A 17,321-nucleotide genomic window follows, 5' to 3' on the forward strand; every position below is an offset into this window, starting at 1 on the left:
TTTTACTTATCTGTAAAAATTACGGTCTGCAAATGTGAATTTGCCAGGTTACATTAGATAATTGCTTTTGTCATTTGCTGGTTCTTACTTTGGAATATTAGGATTTTATTTGCTGTCGGTCAAAAGAGAACAAGACAATAAACGATAAAAACTTGTGCCATACTAATTGACAAAAGGCATTTTCTACTTTTTTCTGACATTTTTAGACCAAATGATAAATCAAATTGCAAACATCATAATAATAATTTGCAGTCTTTCATGAAACCACAGTGAACTTGGTGGGATAGTTTTTAGCTGATGGCTTTATTCGTTGCAGTTAACTTTTGGAAGTGTAATACATGTAATGAAGTGCCTTTACATTTTCAAAAATATTTCCCAGAAGGCAACATCCAAAGAGAATAGTGAATGAATTTATTACAGGATGATGTCTTAGCCAAACACTGCCTGGCAGATGAACTTGAATGAGTCTGCAATAAGGGATGATAGTGGGATGATAAGAGAAGAAATTCCCCTGCTCTCCTCCATCCCTTCCCTCAGTGCTCAAAGCTAAACCAACTGTGTCTCACAAATGATGAGTTCCTGTGTTCCTGTGATCATGGCCTCATTTTGTCAGGAAGGATGTCAGTATTTAATAACTTGAAATCACCCAAAGTATTAATTATGGCCTTTCTTCTCTTCTCAGAGCATAGTGGCCAAGTACGGCTCTCAGTTTCGGGGAAACTCTCAGCACGATGCACTTGAGTTCCTCCTCTGGCTTTTGGACAGAGTTCATGAAGATGCTAATCAAAGCCCCAACAACAACACGAACAGCAGCAGCAGCAACAGCAGCAGCAAGACCAAAGCCAACGCCAAGGTGAGTCCACTTCATCCAGCTGCCACAGGCTCTGCAACAGCGAGCTGGTCTTTGTTACTGCGACTGTTGCCATGCAGGGCTGAATATGCTAAATGCGATTGTGTTACTTATAATGCAGGAATTGCTCTTGCTGGCTTGTTTTTATACCTTCTCGGGTAAGTCACTGCAGACTCTCAGTCTTAATGCTCATTACATGTAAGCAGGTGATAGACTCAATTTGACTGAATCCTCGAGCCGTCCCACACATCACAGTGACCTCAAACATTTTTCTTTGTGGGCTTTATATAGAGGAAGGAAGAGCTATGGTCAGCTCTAGCCAATAAAGCCAAAGGGAAGGAACCAAGAGGGAAATGTTTGATATTTCTTCGTGGTTGGATCTTCCTTGCTAGTCTTTTCTCGACACTCAGTTTTGCCTCTGTCTTTCTCTGTACTGCACAACTGATTTCACGGGCAGCAAAACTGAAAAATGCTGCTCCACCTGGCAAATTCAAGTTCCATGAGTGTTTTTGTAGACTGCAGAGCACTACTATGATCCAAGCTCATGTACAGGATCATGTTGCATGTAACACTGAAGCCATTGTTTAATTCATACAGTTAAAAAATAATGGTGACGTTGTTATTTAAAGCTCACAGTGGCAGATCTTCTACTCAATGTGTCTCCCTGTTTTCTTGAATTTTATTCAACAAAATAATAATTCACTCAACTTTTACAGCAAGGACATTTTGTCTGTGCGTTTGAGTGTCAGCATATCTCAAAAAGGATTCATCCAAACAACTGTGGTGATTCAAGAGAGTGCATTGGTGAATGTAGTGCAATTGGGCAAACTGGTGGCACTATAATAATCAACATTATGGAGTGGCCCGGTTCTTATGAACTTTAATATATAATAAAATGAACATCTAGATCTTTTCCCCGCCATTTTCCTCATATCTAGACCAAAACAGGAAATGTAACTTTAAGATGTTTGATACAGTTTTGCTATAGCTGGCTCAATGGTGTTTGCAGGGCTTATATTATAGAAAATGTCAAATCTACTGGACACTTTGTGCTATTGCAACTAGATTTGGTGGACATGTATGACTCGCTAAGTATGTCTCAAGAGCTGGGAAATTACTGAACTGAAGTTCTCTGGATGTTGCGTTCTGTGGTCTTGTTTGGTAAAGAGTCATTACAGTGCTCCGAGGGCCGCTGTGTTTCTTCCACCTGCAGTTGGGTTGAAACCCATTGTTCCTTGGTCTGAAATGGTTCTTTGTGTGTGCTTTCCTGTGTGATGTAAGAGGATAAAACTGTTGAAGTTCTACGCATCCATACCGGTTCTCTGTCTGTGTTTTTGACTCGGATGTGGGATGTTCACCATACAACTTGCACTTGGAAATGATCTGGGACTGGACGTGACCGATGAGAGAGAATAAAGCACACATCATGTCTGAGCTGACGGTTTCTTAGCGTGAGAGTAAACAAGCACCAAAAGCCAGTTAAATGTTGTCTTCGGTCAGTATATTTATTGGAGTTGACTAAGGTGCACTTTTGTGAGATTTCTCTGAAATTCAAATGGACACAAACAAAAATATATTAATACAAAAACAACATTACTTTACAGGGTATAGCAATGTAATGGTGGCCTGTTCTTCTATTTTGTTCCCTCTGTTTAACGTTCATTCTTCCCGACCAGATGTCAATCAGATGCTTTTAAACAGGCCTCTTACTGGCTGCCTGTTACACTCGGTCTACACAACATTATATAGTTATTGAAGCTGAAACTTGAAATTGAAAGCAACAATTATAAATGATATACCAAATCTGCTCCAGTTTATTCCTTTAGTCTCTGATGCTTGACAGCTTTGAACATAAAATAATACAAATGTTGGTTTTGTTTTCACATATTCTTGTCTACAATGCTAAATGGATTATATATTATATTGCATTTATTATATCTTCCTGCTCTTGGCCAAATAAAGTTCTCAAGAAATATGGGAACACATTATACCACATTATATATTGTTTTAAATCATAAGATGTATCATCTGCCATGACACTCAGCTCTCTTAGTAATTCTAAATGATCTAGTGAAGGAGAAGCAAGGGTAGTAATACGTTTTTGATTTCATTGACCTTTCAGTTATACTGGCTGTTAAACCTTTATATACAGTATAGTACAGTGTGTCATTAAATATGTAATTATCTGAGTGTGTTGGCCTGGAGTTTGGTGGCAGCACAGCTGGTATTGCCTGCCAGCAGACGACCCTCCAGTCCTGTCAGTAAATGAATACTGTTATGAGCTGAACTGTCGCCGCGCTGCCACCCAATGGCCAGCTCTCCCGCTATGACAGCAGCGCTAATAGAGGCAGCCTTTATGCCACATAAAGAGCTTACGGCCGTGGCACTCATTAGGCTTCCAGTGAATCATGGAATCATAAAGCCGGCTTTCCTGTGCTACTGCTGTGAGGCACAGAAGAGGGAAATCACTGGATTGTTCACACCAGGAGGGAAAATGTCTACTTTTCTAGAATTAAATTCTCATCCCCCTTCCTGTAAATTGATTCCATTTATGCAGCACAGAGTGCTCATGGTTATACTGCTGATGTAATTCAAAAACTTTGAAACTGGGAGATTCGTTCAGTCTCCATTGCAGTTTTGAATAATTAAAAGAAAGAACATATGGAAATGACGTCCAGGACTCTCATGACATTTAAATCAAGGAATTTGAGCTTTGCCAACAATACTTTTGCCAATGTTCATTCATATGGTAAGATGAATTAGGAGAGAGAAACACAATTTGAGTTTCTCACACAGAACCATCAAAAGTGGAATGATTATTGAAGTCCGTTGACAGGGCAGAAGAACTGACCGACGGTTAGATGAAATGGTGACTGGGTTGAGCAGTCAGAGAGGAAAGCAGAGAAGTGACTTTGACTGCTTTGTCTTTCACCGGAGCCTGGGAAACGGGCATCTATAGGATTATACAGGTCATGCTGAACTGACAGAAACTGAACAGTGTCAACTTTTCCCCTCTCATTTTCACATTTAGTGGTTAGCACCTCGTCCAGCAGTTCTTTCTCACTCTTCTCCTGACCCACCAAGATTTCAGATTGTTTGTTACGCAAAGTATTTATTTTTCAAACTGTTGAAAACACTGTTGTCTAACTTCATTCTGGGTTTTAGCCTTATGAAAACAAAACAGCCCCTTACACTGTGTAGTAACTGCATTTTTGACAGCCTCAGTGACATTTCTTTGGTCTCATTATTATTCCTGTCAGGATTTATTCTCTCGAGGTGTGTTGAAATTCTCATGAAACCTTTGTAATGAGTTCCCTTAAAACAAGTTGTGTTTCACCATTTTATTCACAGCTCACGCCATTGATTATCAGGGGAAAACAAAGAAATATGTTTCTTTTTTTTTTCTTTTTTTTTTTGTTCTCTTCATGTGTAAGGGTTGTTAACACAGTAGGACAACATGTTGCTAAGATTGGATGACAAAATGTAGGCCTATTGTTCTACGGTAGGCCGATTGCTTCAAAAGCAAACATGTATAGATTCCCACAGATAAGAACAAATATGAGCCAGTAAGCTGAGTCAAGTCACATGTTTCCTTGACTGTGTCGAAGGCACATTCCTCTGTGAACTGCAATCCAACTTAACCTGTGATGACCCAGTGTGGATAGATCATGATATATATATTTATTGATTTAGGTGTCTGTATAGGTGTTTCTTCAAACGTGTTTAAATGTATTTTAGGTGAGCAGGACACCACAAATGATACTATTATTTAGATTCCCATTATCATGACTCAAAGAAGCAGCTAGTCTGTGAGGGCCCGCTTCACACAGCTTGACATGTATGTTAATTAAAGTGGACAAAAGGTGTACCAGACATATTGATAAAGCAGTGTACAAGTGATATGCAGTATATATTAGAAGACCTTGTTTGTGTAGCAGACCTGCTTTACAAGCAGTGTGACCAGCCCAGCAGCTTCGCCCAAGTAACATTACGTAACACAAGACTGTGAACACACAAGAAGGCAGCTCAGTAATGTTAATCCTCCTTCCAAAGGGCGCTCGCTAAACTCGCTTGGTTTCCCTTTCGCCTCACTGGCACCAAATCAGCAGCATTCCTCCTTTGCTAACAAAAGCAGCCTAGCCCACTTTGAAATCATACCTGTTGAACACAATACTTTCTGAAATGATGTTTAATTTCTCCCAATAAACATTGTCTTAGCTCACATGATGCACAACTGTCAGCTTTATCTCTTCCAGCAAGTATTAGAAAAGAGGGAAGAATAGCATAGAGAGGCTTCTTCTTTTTTGACTCATTGTGTCCACAAGCTATGAGCCACACAGATTACATGACATTAAAGGTAGGAATCACACATGCATTATATTAGACTGTTAGGCCTTAGCGGTTTTAAAATATGAGTATTATCGGTTTAACTATCTTGTTGTTTCTGGTGAGGAAAAAAACCTACCGACTCAAGTTTTGTGTTATAAGAGAGTGTTATATATTTTCCAGTGTTCATTGGGTGAACACATGGAGCGCAGCTACATTTTGCCTCAGGCCCTCCATGAGTGGGATTTAGAGCGAGTTCATTCTAAACCTCATCCGTCTCCCCCCTATGGACAGTAGTGGGACACAAGGTTTGCCAATGTAACACCAGTGCCAATGCATTATGTATGCATTATTCCATTTTAAATGTCGATAGCGGTCAGCCTTTCTGCCCCGGGAGGGTCGACTGTGAAGGGATAAAGAAAAAAAATCCCCTGGCCCTGGTGCCAACTGCATAGACTTTGAAATGTGGTCAGTGGATGCGGTAAATCCAGCAAGGGCTTTTATCGGCAGGGACAGAAATAGTGAGTTTGATAGCTTTTTGGGATTTTACCTCATGTTCAAATGTTGATGAATGAGATAAATCAGCTGACAGTGACAGGGAGAGGTGGGTGGGTCTTGATCTGGTTTTTGCTGTTTATGTGTCTGTCATCTGGACATCTATGCTCTGATATCATATCCACCTCCTTTGTCCAAAACATCAATGTGTTTCTTTTATGTATAAATAAAACATTGATGCTGCTTCTTCTTTAACAGACTGAGGAAAATGTTAATCACAGGTTATCCTTAACAGTGACTATAGAACTATGAAGAGATGTTATAGCACTATATTAAGGAAAAGGAGTTAAAGAACTGTAAAAAGATCTGTTGCAGAAAAACAGTAAGACACATAAAATGCTAATTTTCTATGAATATTTCAGGTTAAATAGGCAATTAAATAACTTTTTTTTACCTCAAAGATTATGGTTGTTGAGAGGGTTCAGAAGCAGTTGTTAATATTTTACACATAAATCTGAGCCTTCATCAGATTTAAAAACAAGCCTTGAACTCATTCAAAATGTAGAACTTTCGGTACTTTGGGCTATATTATTAGTGAGCTAGTATTTGACTGATAACCCACAGACCAACTAAAGACCAAACAAATATTTTGTCTTTTGACATTTGTGTAATATTAAGCCTCTTTATGACTTGAGTAATGTCTCTCATGTAAAGTTGTTTACATGAGAGACACCACAACCAGTAAAGCTGTTCTGTTGTGAAACTATTCGGTCGCTGTCTGCTCTTCCACACCCGTCCCTGCTCAGCTCCTCCGTGTTTCAATCTCACAACGGTGACATCAAAGCAGCGTAACCCCTGCCACAGCCACACCGCACTCGGACAGCCACCCGATTGATTAAAGGCAAGTGACATTTCTGAGATGCCACAAATTCTTCCTGACAGAGAGGGTGAGCGCGTTTTTGTTGAAAAAAGAGACGTCCTATAGGTTTTTTGTTTGTGACCAGTCATTCTTTTAAAGCATTTCTCAAAGAGGTTTACAGTGGCAGAAAAGGGGGAACATGTTTGATGCTGGAAAATAAATCAGAAAGCTTATTGTTGTTGTGACTTCTGTTTAAAAGAGAAGGCCTCCACAATGCTGTTGCTCATGTAAACACTTGGTTCATGACTTAAAAATGTATGTGGGATGGACAATGTCAATTGTAGGAGTGATTTTGAGAGTTTATTTATTTATCAGGTAGAAAAACTGGGGACAGAATGGCTGGGGTCAGCTAATACCCCTGTGCTATTCTTTCATTTTAATAGGATTTACACTGGAGGGGGAGAAAGAAACTTTTTAGAACTATTTCTCAACATATTTCTGCCTCTCTTTCTAGCCACTGCTTCATCCATAATTCATTTAGGCTGTTCAAGTGTCTTTTTTAAGCCCCTTGCTCGACGTAATGTTTCGATCTATCAGCTAGTGAGGGTTGAATGACTGAGTAGTTACTCTGTCCATACGCTTGTAGAAAAAACTCCTGCTTGCTTGAAACTTGGAAATTGAGACACCCTTGTCACTGTTTAACCTTGATTTCAGTCTCCAATCCTCTCTCTGCCTCGTTGTCTTTAGAATAGATTGAAGCAAATTAAAAGACAGACTCAAAGTTAAAAGATAGTGACAGAGAGTGAGAGGGAGGTTGAAGGCGTGTTGGCTGTCTTTCAATATTGTAGAGCACATCCAGTGCATAGATGCACTCCCCCACTATCTCACTTAAAAAAACATCAGTAACAACATGAGGACAACAAGTACCTTGATTTGAAGCAAAGACGAAAGAAAGACCAGAGGACATCATTATATTCAATTTGAGAGTCGTTACAGTTAGAGGTTAGGATTTTCTGTGAAAGGTTGCTTGGAGATTGGAAGACAGATCCTTCAGAGATTGCATTGTGGGGAAAAGGAAAATGTGACCTCTTCTTAAACAAAGGCTATAATGAGCATAGTTGCAATCCGGGCTTTTGTGTTTGTGGAGGTCAGATTTAGATTCAGCTGCTCAGTATTGTTCTCACTATATGCACTGTCCATAAAGTATGTGTGCTTGCGTTGACTTTCAGTTTTTTGCTCCAGTCTTTTTCGATTTTTGCTCCCCTAGCACCTTAGATCTGCTTAGAGATAAAGAAAATGTTTTTTCATGGAAACAATGTATGAGCTCTTTAGAGCTGCTGCACACTGGCAGTGGGACCCACCAGTTTGCCAAAGTGAAAAATAAATCCAGGCACACATCTCCACACTCTCCCTGCTCTAGCCTGCCCCAGTGCCTCTGGTGTGTGTGTGTGTGTGTGTGTGTGTGTGTGTGTGTGTGTGTGTGTGTGTGTGTGTGTGTGTGTGTGTGTGTGTGTGTGTGTGTGTGTGTGTGTGTGTGTGTGTGTGTGTGTGTGTGTGTGTGTGTGTGTGTGTGTGTGTGTGTGTGTGTGTGTGTGTGTGTGTGTGTGTGTGTGTGTGTGTGTGTAAATATTAATGTGTCTTCCAAACGGGTGTTTTCTGAGGCATCACTTGGCCTCATCTGTACCATAATGCTTCTAGCTTGTCATGGGCAGACCAGAACCCAGGTAAAATTTTGGCCAATTAATTCACTAATCGATTACTATTTGCTGCTTTAGCTTTGAACTACTGTACGATTGATGGAACGAGCCAAATCAATGCAGCAGTGACACGGATATTTTTTTTCCTGCACTCTTCTTCCTTCTCGACACATTACCCACAATGCAACTCGACTGCCAATAGTGTGGTAGTAGAATTGGGGTTTGTTATGAAAGTCTTGGGTAATGTAGCATTGAGCCGCGTCTCAAGCAGAATTGAGCAGTGGGTAAGAGTGGTCTGGAAAACTACTTTATTTCTAGGTCTACGCTTTTTTTTAAACTTGTTCTTCAGACCGAATTGATGCTGTCTCAAGAGACACCAATTGAGGCAGTTTATCAGACGGGAGCTATGAAATGCCTACTAAGGGTAAATACACCCCGGCCAAGCATTATTATACAACTGCACTGAAGTGATCAGAAACTAATCTTGACGGACATTTCTTTCAGTAAAAATATAGTCTGGTTTTTATGTTTCCCGCAGTTCACTTATTTGTTTCGGTATGAGCGCAAACTATTGTTTCGTATGCTTTAAGCAACTTATAATAAGTCGTTATCACCACACAGCTGACAAAAAAAACACCTCTAGTGAGAACAATGTTGACCGTCATGCGAATGACTGCTTAGAATCTGGATAAACCAGTTTGGTGCTGCAGCCAAAATAGTGCATGGCATTTCTTTGCAGAGATCTTTGTATCAAAGTAGCCAAAGATTTTACGGTAGAGGAATCTGAAATTGGGACCCCCTACCTGGTGTTAAATCGGCCTTATACAGAATAGAGCTTGGGCCGAAATGCCATGCTGACGGGAGGTTATGAAATATTAAATATGCCCTTTAGGGGGCAAAAACAGTTGCACACAGAGGAGATCCATAATTGGCAGCAACATTAGCACAGCGATTAATTCATGCAGGAGATGACAGTGGGTGCATCTTACAGACCACCTCCTGTCCTCTACACATCCTTTTCCCTAGATTCCTTTCTATATGCGTGTGTTCATGTGTGACAGTGGATGGAAGAGTTTTCAGGATGAGCTTTTAAAACCTCCTCTTGCATGTTTGACAAGAGCAGACAGAGATGCCCTCACTTGCTCTCTCTTTCTTCCATCTTTCCAGCTTTCCATTCTACCAAGATGTGAACCTCTTTTAGGTCAAGAGTGTGTTTTATCTACTGTTTCTCCATTCTCCTGTATGCTCGCCTGCCAGTGCAAACACACACACACATGCAGTTGACTCAAATACGGTATCCTACCAAGGTGGGCATCACAGACACTGCCACAAACAAGCAAGTGGACCGTCGCTGTAAACGGCTTTTGATGGATTGTACTACATGAATGAAATATTCACGACATTTCTTTGGTAACATTTAATTATACACATTAATGTTTCAAAAGATGTCCTCCTTTTAAATAGTTCAAGAAGATTTGACAGATATACTTTTGCCTATGGCGGACGAAGAGAGGTGGAATGAAAGAGAAAATCAGACAGAGAGGAAAGTGGAGGGAGGGTAGAGGGGAGTTTGTTCCTATAATGAAGAGGAGGGTGAACGGAGGACTAGAAGTTAATGGAAATTATAGGGAAAGCTTTCGAACCACAACTTTTTCTGCTATAAAGTTTGACATTTTAACATGGTCTATCGAGATTGCTTCCTTTTGGAGCCAATTTCAACTGACCATTCGATGAACTCCATTTCTTGGCTCTTTTGCAAAGGCTTCACTGCCCACTCTGGAATTTGCTGCCTAGAACTGAAAAGGAGCTGAGGACTTGCATTTGTTGGTCTAACTGATGTAAACAGAGTCTGTCCTGCAGGTTTTGTTGTTCAGTGTAACTTCCACCACACCCACCTTGACAAAGTATTCCTTAAATGGTTGTGTCTCCTGTATATCATGACTGGTTGCTGCATAGCAGTCTGACCTGTTCCTGTCACCTGTTCTCTATTGTTCTTCACTGCCCTGAGTGGCCTGAAACCAAACAGTATTGATATCTCACTCAAGTATTTTAAGTTAACATTTAGTCAGAAAACCCATTGAACAAATATTTAAAAAGCAAAAATAGATAGAATTTTAACAGTGTGACACTTTAGATCAACTTTAATTTGACTTTTAACTTTGACTCTGCGTCGGTGTGTTTGTTTTTCCTTTGGTTTTAGAGAGGTTTGAGTGTTAATGTACCAGTGTGGCAGATTTGCAGAAGGATAAAGAGTTTTAAAAACATATACTTTGTGCTGTTCAGAACAGAAGCCCAGTTGGACCCAGCTCAGAGGGACCAACTAATGCCTTAATAAGGCTTTAAAAGTTTCTTTGTGTGCCAACGAGTGACATGATAGATCACCCTTTTCATACCTGATGCTTTTCAAATGTACTATTTTTAGATTACTCCACAGACTCCTTACTCCAGGTTTTGGTGCCCTTAATTTAAATGAGTCTGAATGATCATCAAAAGCCAGACCTGATTCCTCCACTGAAGTGAACTGTTGGCATTTTCAGTGGCAATGGGGACATTAACCAGTCTTAAGAGTGATCACATTTTCAGTTCAAGTTCTGAGCTTGTCCTCTGGTATGAGGTCTCTCCCGTTCTTTCCCAGAATGCCAAGTACAGATGAACAATGCTTCTTCTTTTCTGTGAGTACCAGGGTCTCTGGCACTGGCCACCTCAAAGCGAGCGAAAACACACTCCAGAACCCATCTTCTTACAGATTGATTCATTCTTTACCCTTCATCTTGATAAGGCATGTCAATTAGTTTACCCCTCTGAATCAATATTTGCACTTTCAGTGTTCTAGCTCAGAGACAGATTGAGAGACACGGATAGGAACAGAAAGAGAGAGAGAGATGGTTCTATAGCTGCCAAGCCAGATTCGGCTGTCAGAGCTCTGCCAGGGTCTCTTGTCTGAGGCTGCTTATGTTCTGTTCTGCTTTTGTTTTGGGCCGACTGGCATCTCCATAGTAACAGCCAGAGAGTGGCGGGTCTGGCTGCACTCGATGCTGCATGAAATGGAGTGGGTGCATGTAGTGCTCTTCAGATATAGATAGGCCCAAGATCAGAGGACGTTCAAGTGAAGGTATTTGCCTTTGGTCTTCACGGCAAGTGCCACAAATGAATGCCAGTGAGTAAAATGAAAGGTTTGTCAAAAGAAAGCACATGCCAACATAGACACTTCTTTTGGTGCTGTTAAGAGTCACAGTTAATGCACAAAGCAGAGCTTTTGTACAGGGGAGGTGACAGTGGAGAAGGTGAATGATTGCATGGAGAGAGCAGAGAAATAGAGGATGAAAGTTGGAGGGGTTGGGGGTAGTTGAGTGTTAAAATGCCTGTGGTTTCATCTGTTATCTCCCCAACTGCCTTGTTACTGTAAGCCAGCTTTGAATAGGCCGAATTAGCGGCAGCCGTCCGTAGCTGAAAGAATAGCGGTGAGTCAGCCGCTTTACTGCGCGGACAGCGTTTCTTTCATTCCTCCCTTCTGGACCTCTGTTCTCCTGCTGTTTTTCTGTCCATCCTCTGTTCTAAGGTTTATACCGAAATTTAGCAGGCCAAAATCCTGCATGCCAATTAAAACATGATACAGATAAAGAAAAATGTATTAGTTTTACTTTTTTTTGCCTTTTTGTTTTTTAATCCAACATACAACCTAATTTCAACTTGTTACCATGGGCTCCAGGAAGTTGTAAGTTGCAGCTAAACTATCTTCTTTGTTATGTACAGCATTCCAGTGGTAATTATAACCTGCACTTTCATATTTTTAAACTAAAAGATTTGAATAAGTACATCTGATCCTGAAGCTATATCGCTGATCATTCTTACTTAACCCTGTAGCTGAGCCTTACAAAACGAGGCCTCTACTGCCATCACCAGGCCAAACCCTATTTATTCCCCCGTCATTGGAAAGGTGCAGCCTCATGAATGACTCTACACTTGTTTCTTATTAAGAAATTAAGCAAACACTGCTAATAACAACGTGTTCCTGTCACTTATCTTCTGATCTCTCACTTGAACAATATTAAAATGATCGGTCCTCTGTTTATTTGTTTTGACTCTATCTTCTCCTTGTTGTCTTGTTGAACTCATTCAACCTCCCCATGCCGCTTCTCCACACTGTTCATTGGAGAACAGAATATTAAAGTCTTCTATCACAGCTTGATTTGCTAATAGAAACTGTTTAATTAGAAAGTGAGCTGAAATGTAGAAATCCCCAGACTCAGACTGGGTTGACAAACTCTCAGGTGTAAGACACACACACGCTCACTTCTGTTAAAACCTGGCTGGGAATGATATGAGTTCAATTCCATACATGCTTTGGTGGCAGTTGCTTTATAATAAAACAAGAGTGGATCTGGATGTCTCCTGAAGCAGCGAACAGCTCTGTCAACATTGGCTCACTTAATTCGCATGCTCAGTGGGAGACGGCATCTCTTCCTGCAGGAGACCGCAAACATCAAGCTGATAGCAGTCGCTTAAAGTGTGTGCTACTTTCAGTTCAACACTCAGATACACACACACACACACACACACACACACACACACACACACACACACACACACACACACACACACACACACACACACACACACACTCACAAACATACAAACACAAGCTTAACAAAGAATGCGAAACCGCCCTTTAGTTTAGCAGAGTCAACTAATTATATCCAATTATTTAAATATGTGTGTGTTTGTGATTGTACATCGATGCTGCTGGGTGACCTTGTGATGCATGTAATGCGACATTAGTCTTAACAAGCACTCAAAGCACTTTTACATTTACAAGTCAGCATTCACCCATTTAAACACATTCATACTGAGGCAGAGGCTGCCATACAAGGTGCCACCTGCTCCAAGAAACAAAATGACACATCATTGGCTGTGCCATTGGGAGCAAATGGGGTAAAGTATCTTGCTCATGGAAACTTTGACATGTTGACTGCAGTGGCTGGGGTTTGAACCACCAACCCTCCAATTTGTGGAAGACCACTCTGCCTCCTGAGCAAGTGCTCAAAGTGTGTCTATTTGTGTGAGGGACTGAATGCCAGTTCCTCCTGCTACATTTGTTTTTATTTTCTACTCTTTCATCTTCTCCTTATCTATCCCTTTTAAGTCTTGCGTTTTTATGCATTTATTTCCTGAATTTCTTTTTAGAAGTCTGCCTCTGTACTTTCTGGTATGGAAACGTGTTGTAGCTTTTTGTGAGTCCAACGTTTTTTCTGGTACAAATTACATGTTTTGCACAAGTCCAAGGTAAATGTTAAAACACTAACAGGTTTTTGAGTCTCAGAGTCACTGTGGATTTTGGCTCAGCTCAGGACTCTTTTCACAGCATTTATCATCAAAATGTCTCCAGACCTTCATCATTTGAGCCAGGGGGTATGTCTGCATGTGATTACATGTCTGGCATAGCTCTGGTAGAATTTTGGCACTTTGGGATCACAGTGCTATGTTTCACCTTGGTGAAAACACATTTCGCAAAAGAACCATGGCAGCATCTGAAAGTCATCCCACCCATTCAGGTTTCTGTCATGCTCTGCTGTTACAGTTTTGCTTTTTCGCCGCAGTGAATGTTGCCACTCTTGACTCGTGACAATGAGACAAAGACCATTTAATAATGTCTTTATTGCGAGAAATATGCACTGTTGTGAGCCTGCCTGTTGGAGCTGCATGCCAGTGGTTGTGAGTGAAACAGCGAAAGGAATTGAGGTGACAGTGTGTAGGTACATATGAGTTAATATGTGATGGTGTGTTAATGCTTGTGTATGTGTGATTGTGTTTAGGGGTGACTCAATAGCTGGCAGCTGAACGTGAATATGTTGTGTCTCTTGTGCCAGCTAGTTGATTAGAAATGTGGTTTGAAACGATAACTGAATCAGCTTCTTTCGTCAGTCCGACACCATTTATTTTTTAGAGAATCTCAAAAAATTAATGGTGTCTAACTGACAAAAGAAGCTGTGTTTTTCACCCCGACTGCAGCTTAGATTGCTCACTGACACAGCAGCATTATAAAAAAAATAATTGTTCCTATTGTCCCTTTACAGAAGTGCCTTAAGGTCAATTCAGCAGAAATGAAACGTTAATGTCTCAGTGTTAAGTGTTAAAATATTAATTCACTGATGCCAAGAGTGAAAGCAACACTCTGCAGCTGCAGCTGCTGCTTAAACGCAGGCTGACAGGACTGGAAAAAGTAAAAGCAAGTGAAAGCATAAAGTTTGTTAGGATGATACTCCAGGCAAATCACTTCCACTTGTGGTTGTAAAAGGCCTTTGGTTTCCTTCATCACAGAGATGAATGTTTATACCGGATTCCAGAAGTCGTCATTACTGCATAACAAGACTCAGACTGTTGTATATCACTTTGCTTAATTTCTATACATTTTATAGGTATATTGGCAGTAGAAAAGGGATTTTTCATTGTTATTTGTTTTTATTTGCCATTTTGATTCTCATTTCAACCAAGTGTTCTACATAGGGCAATCCTTTGTTAACATGGCATTCATTGGTTGCTGTTTCAAAATGCAAACAGGACATTTTGTGGTTATGATTGATCATTATAATCACAGTGTTTTATTTGGAGCAAAAACCAGGGTGTTGGCATTGCAGCTATGATCTGCAGACCTTTGATCTCTGTACCTCCAAGCCAACCTGCCCCTCCTCGTTTGTTGTTCTCATGTTTTACAGCAAAAACAACCTTCCCATGCACACACACCAAACACCCACTCTTTCCCATTGGTAAAGGGATTTCAGTTACTTTGCTTGCCTTAAAACTACTACCCCCCACATACACACACACACACACACACACACACACACACACACACACACACACACACACACACACACACACACACACACACACACACACACACACACACACACACACACACACACACACACACACAGCAATCCCAAACTCCCACTCAATCCCCAGCATGGAGAGGAGCTCCTCAGAAAATGTCTCACATGAATGTTTGCCACAGTTGAGCTTTGACATCAACGTATGTTTTTCATGTAGGGATAAGAGTGTGGATATCTCTGGAGGGAAGTAGTGCCGTTGCCAATTTCTTGACAGTTGCTGTGACTTGGTGGTTTTACCAGTTTGTGCATGATATGATGTCCTTCAGCGGTACCATTGGTAGAGAGACAGGCAGGAAGGAGTAGAAGATGAAGGTTGGAATGATGCAGCTACGCAGTATCCCGAGACAGCCAGAGACAGGTCTTTGTTTTTAGCTTAGCTGTGTGCATATACTGCTGACCACACACACACACACACACACACACAAACACACACACACACACACACACACACACACACACACACACACACACACACACACACACACACACACACACACACACACACACACACACACACACACACACACACACACACACACACACACACACACACACACACACACACACACACACAGCAATCCCAAACTCCCACTCAATCCCCAGCATGGAAAGGAGCTCCTCAGAAAACGTCTCACATGAATGTTTGCCACAGTTGAGCTTTGACATCAATGTATGTTTTTCATGTAGGGATAAGAGTGTGGATATCTCTGGAAGGAAGCAGTGCCTTTGCCAATTTCTTGACAGTTACTGTTACTTGGTGGTTTTACCAGTTTGTGCATGATATGATATCCTTCAGCCATTGGTAGAGGGACAGGCAGGAAGGAGTAGAAGATGAAGGTTGGAATGATGCAGCTACGCAGTATCCTGAGACACCCAGAGAAAGGTCTTTGTTTTTAGCTTAGCTGTGTGCATATACTGCTGACCACACACACACACACACACACACACACACACACACACACACACACACACACACACACACACACACACACACACACACACACACACACACACACACACACACACACACACACACTTGGGTTGAAACAGCAGTGAAGTGAGGTTGATTAATTGCCATTTACACTTAAATGGTTACTGTAGCACTGCTTTGGTTGATTTGTGAGGAAAAAAACCCCTAATATAATAAGTTATTATTAACTTTGTGATAAACTAAACTCCAGTTTTGTTTCATTGATCATCACCGATAAATTCAGGTCAATGTAGAGCTGAGTTATTTTACCACAATGCCGTACTTGTTTGTCCTTGCACTTTATGAGTGTGCCCTTTGGTGTGTTTGTGAGCTCAGGCTTCATATGAGTGTGTAGACAGCACAACGCTCTCACTGATACACAATACCCATGAGTCCTTGCTGCTCCTTGGATGCAATGCTGCCGAGCTCTGCTGATGGTGGTGATATGTACCCGTTTGACCTCTTATCAAGTAAACAGAAATAGGAGAACACAGTGTTAGGGGAAACAATGTCCCTTCAATGTGACCCTAGATTTTTGAACAGTTCAACAGTTAGAAAACTTTCTCAATAAGCTGGAAACTGTTTGCCTGCCAAGGCGGAAAAGTAGCTCAATTTTGAGCACCACTATAATAATAGAAACAGACTCAAGCCTATGAACGCTCATCGCAAATAATTCAGTTCTTAGTCGGAAGTATGTGTGTCGCACTCCCAGAACTCATTGCTATAAGTCTTATAGTATAAGACCTCTAGGCTTTTGGCTGCTGGACTAAAATTTCCAACACCTCGCTGTTTTGGAAAAATAAGTAGATAAGATTGGCTCTAGACATAAAAGCATCAGCGAAATGCAACTTTACCTGACAGCAAAAAAAGGATAAAAATAACCATTTTTACTTTTAGCTCTTGAATAATTCTTCTTCTTTTTCAGTTTTCTCCTGTAGTTGTCACTTTGTATACCCTCCTTTCTCAACAGTCCATTTCTGAAAACAGCTTTTTTTCATCAACATCTACTTCAGTCATTAAGATATTAAGGCAAATTAAATTATGTTAGCCTGATGAGCTCTGAAACACGGCCGATTAAAATCAATTTGAAAAATCAATTACACTGTAATGTTGTCCCTAAGCAACAGGAGGCAGTTGCATGTGGCCTAGATCTGTGAGCATCCAGTTTTTTTGGATCGCACCCAGTGTGACAATTGAACAGCTTAGTACTTCTGAATATTAGTATTCACTTGTT

At 40.8% G+C, this 17,321-nt stretch overlaps 1 protein-coding gene across 1 annotated transcript in view; it reads left to right on the top strand.

Annotated features, from left to right (window-relative positions):
• The window catches only part of usp43a (ubiquitin specific peptidase 43a), an 88,769-nt gene that overhangs the window by 9,134 nt on the left and 62,314 nt on the right, over window positions 1–17,321 (top strand). Inside the window, exon 2 of the mRNA XM_063883757.1 lies at window positions 683–853. Coding sequence (XP_063739827.1) covers window positions 683–853 — 171 coding nt within the window. The remainder of the gene's footprint in view (window positions 1–682; window positions 854–17,321) is intronic.

Source organism: Eleginops maclovinus, chromosome 5 (assembly GCF_036324505.1).
Source record: "Eleginops maclovinus isolate JMC-PN-2008 ecotype Puerto Natales chromosome 5, JC_Emac_rtc_rv5, whole genome shotgun sequence".
Taxonomy (NCBI): domain Eukaryota; kingdom Metazoa; phylum Chordata; class Actinopteri; order Perciformes; family Eleginopidae; genus Eleginops; species Eleginops maclovinus.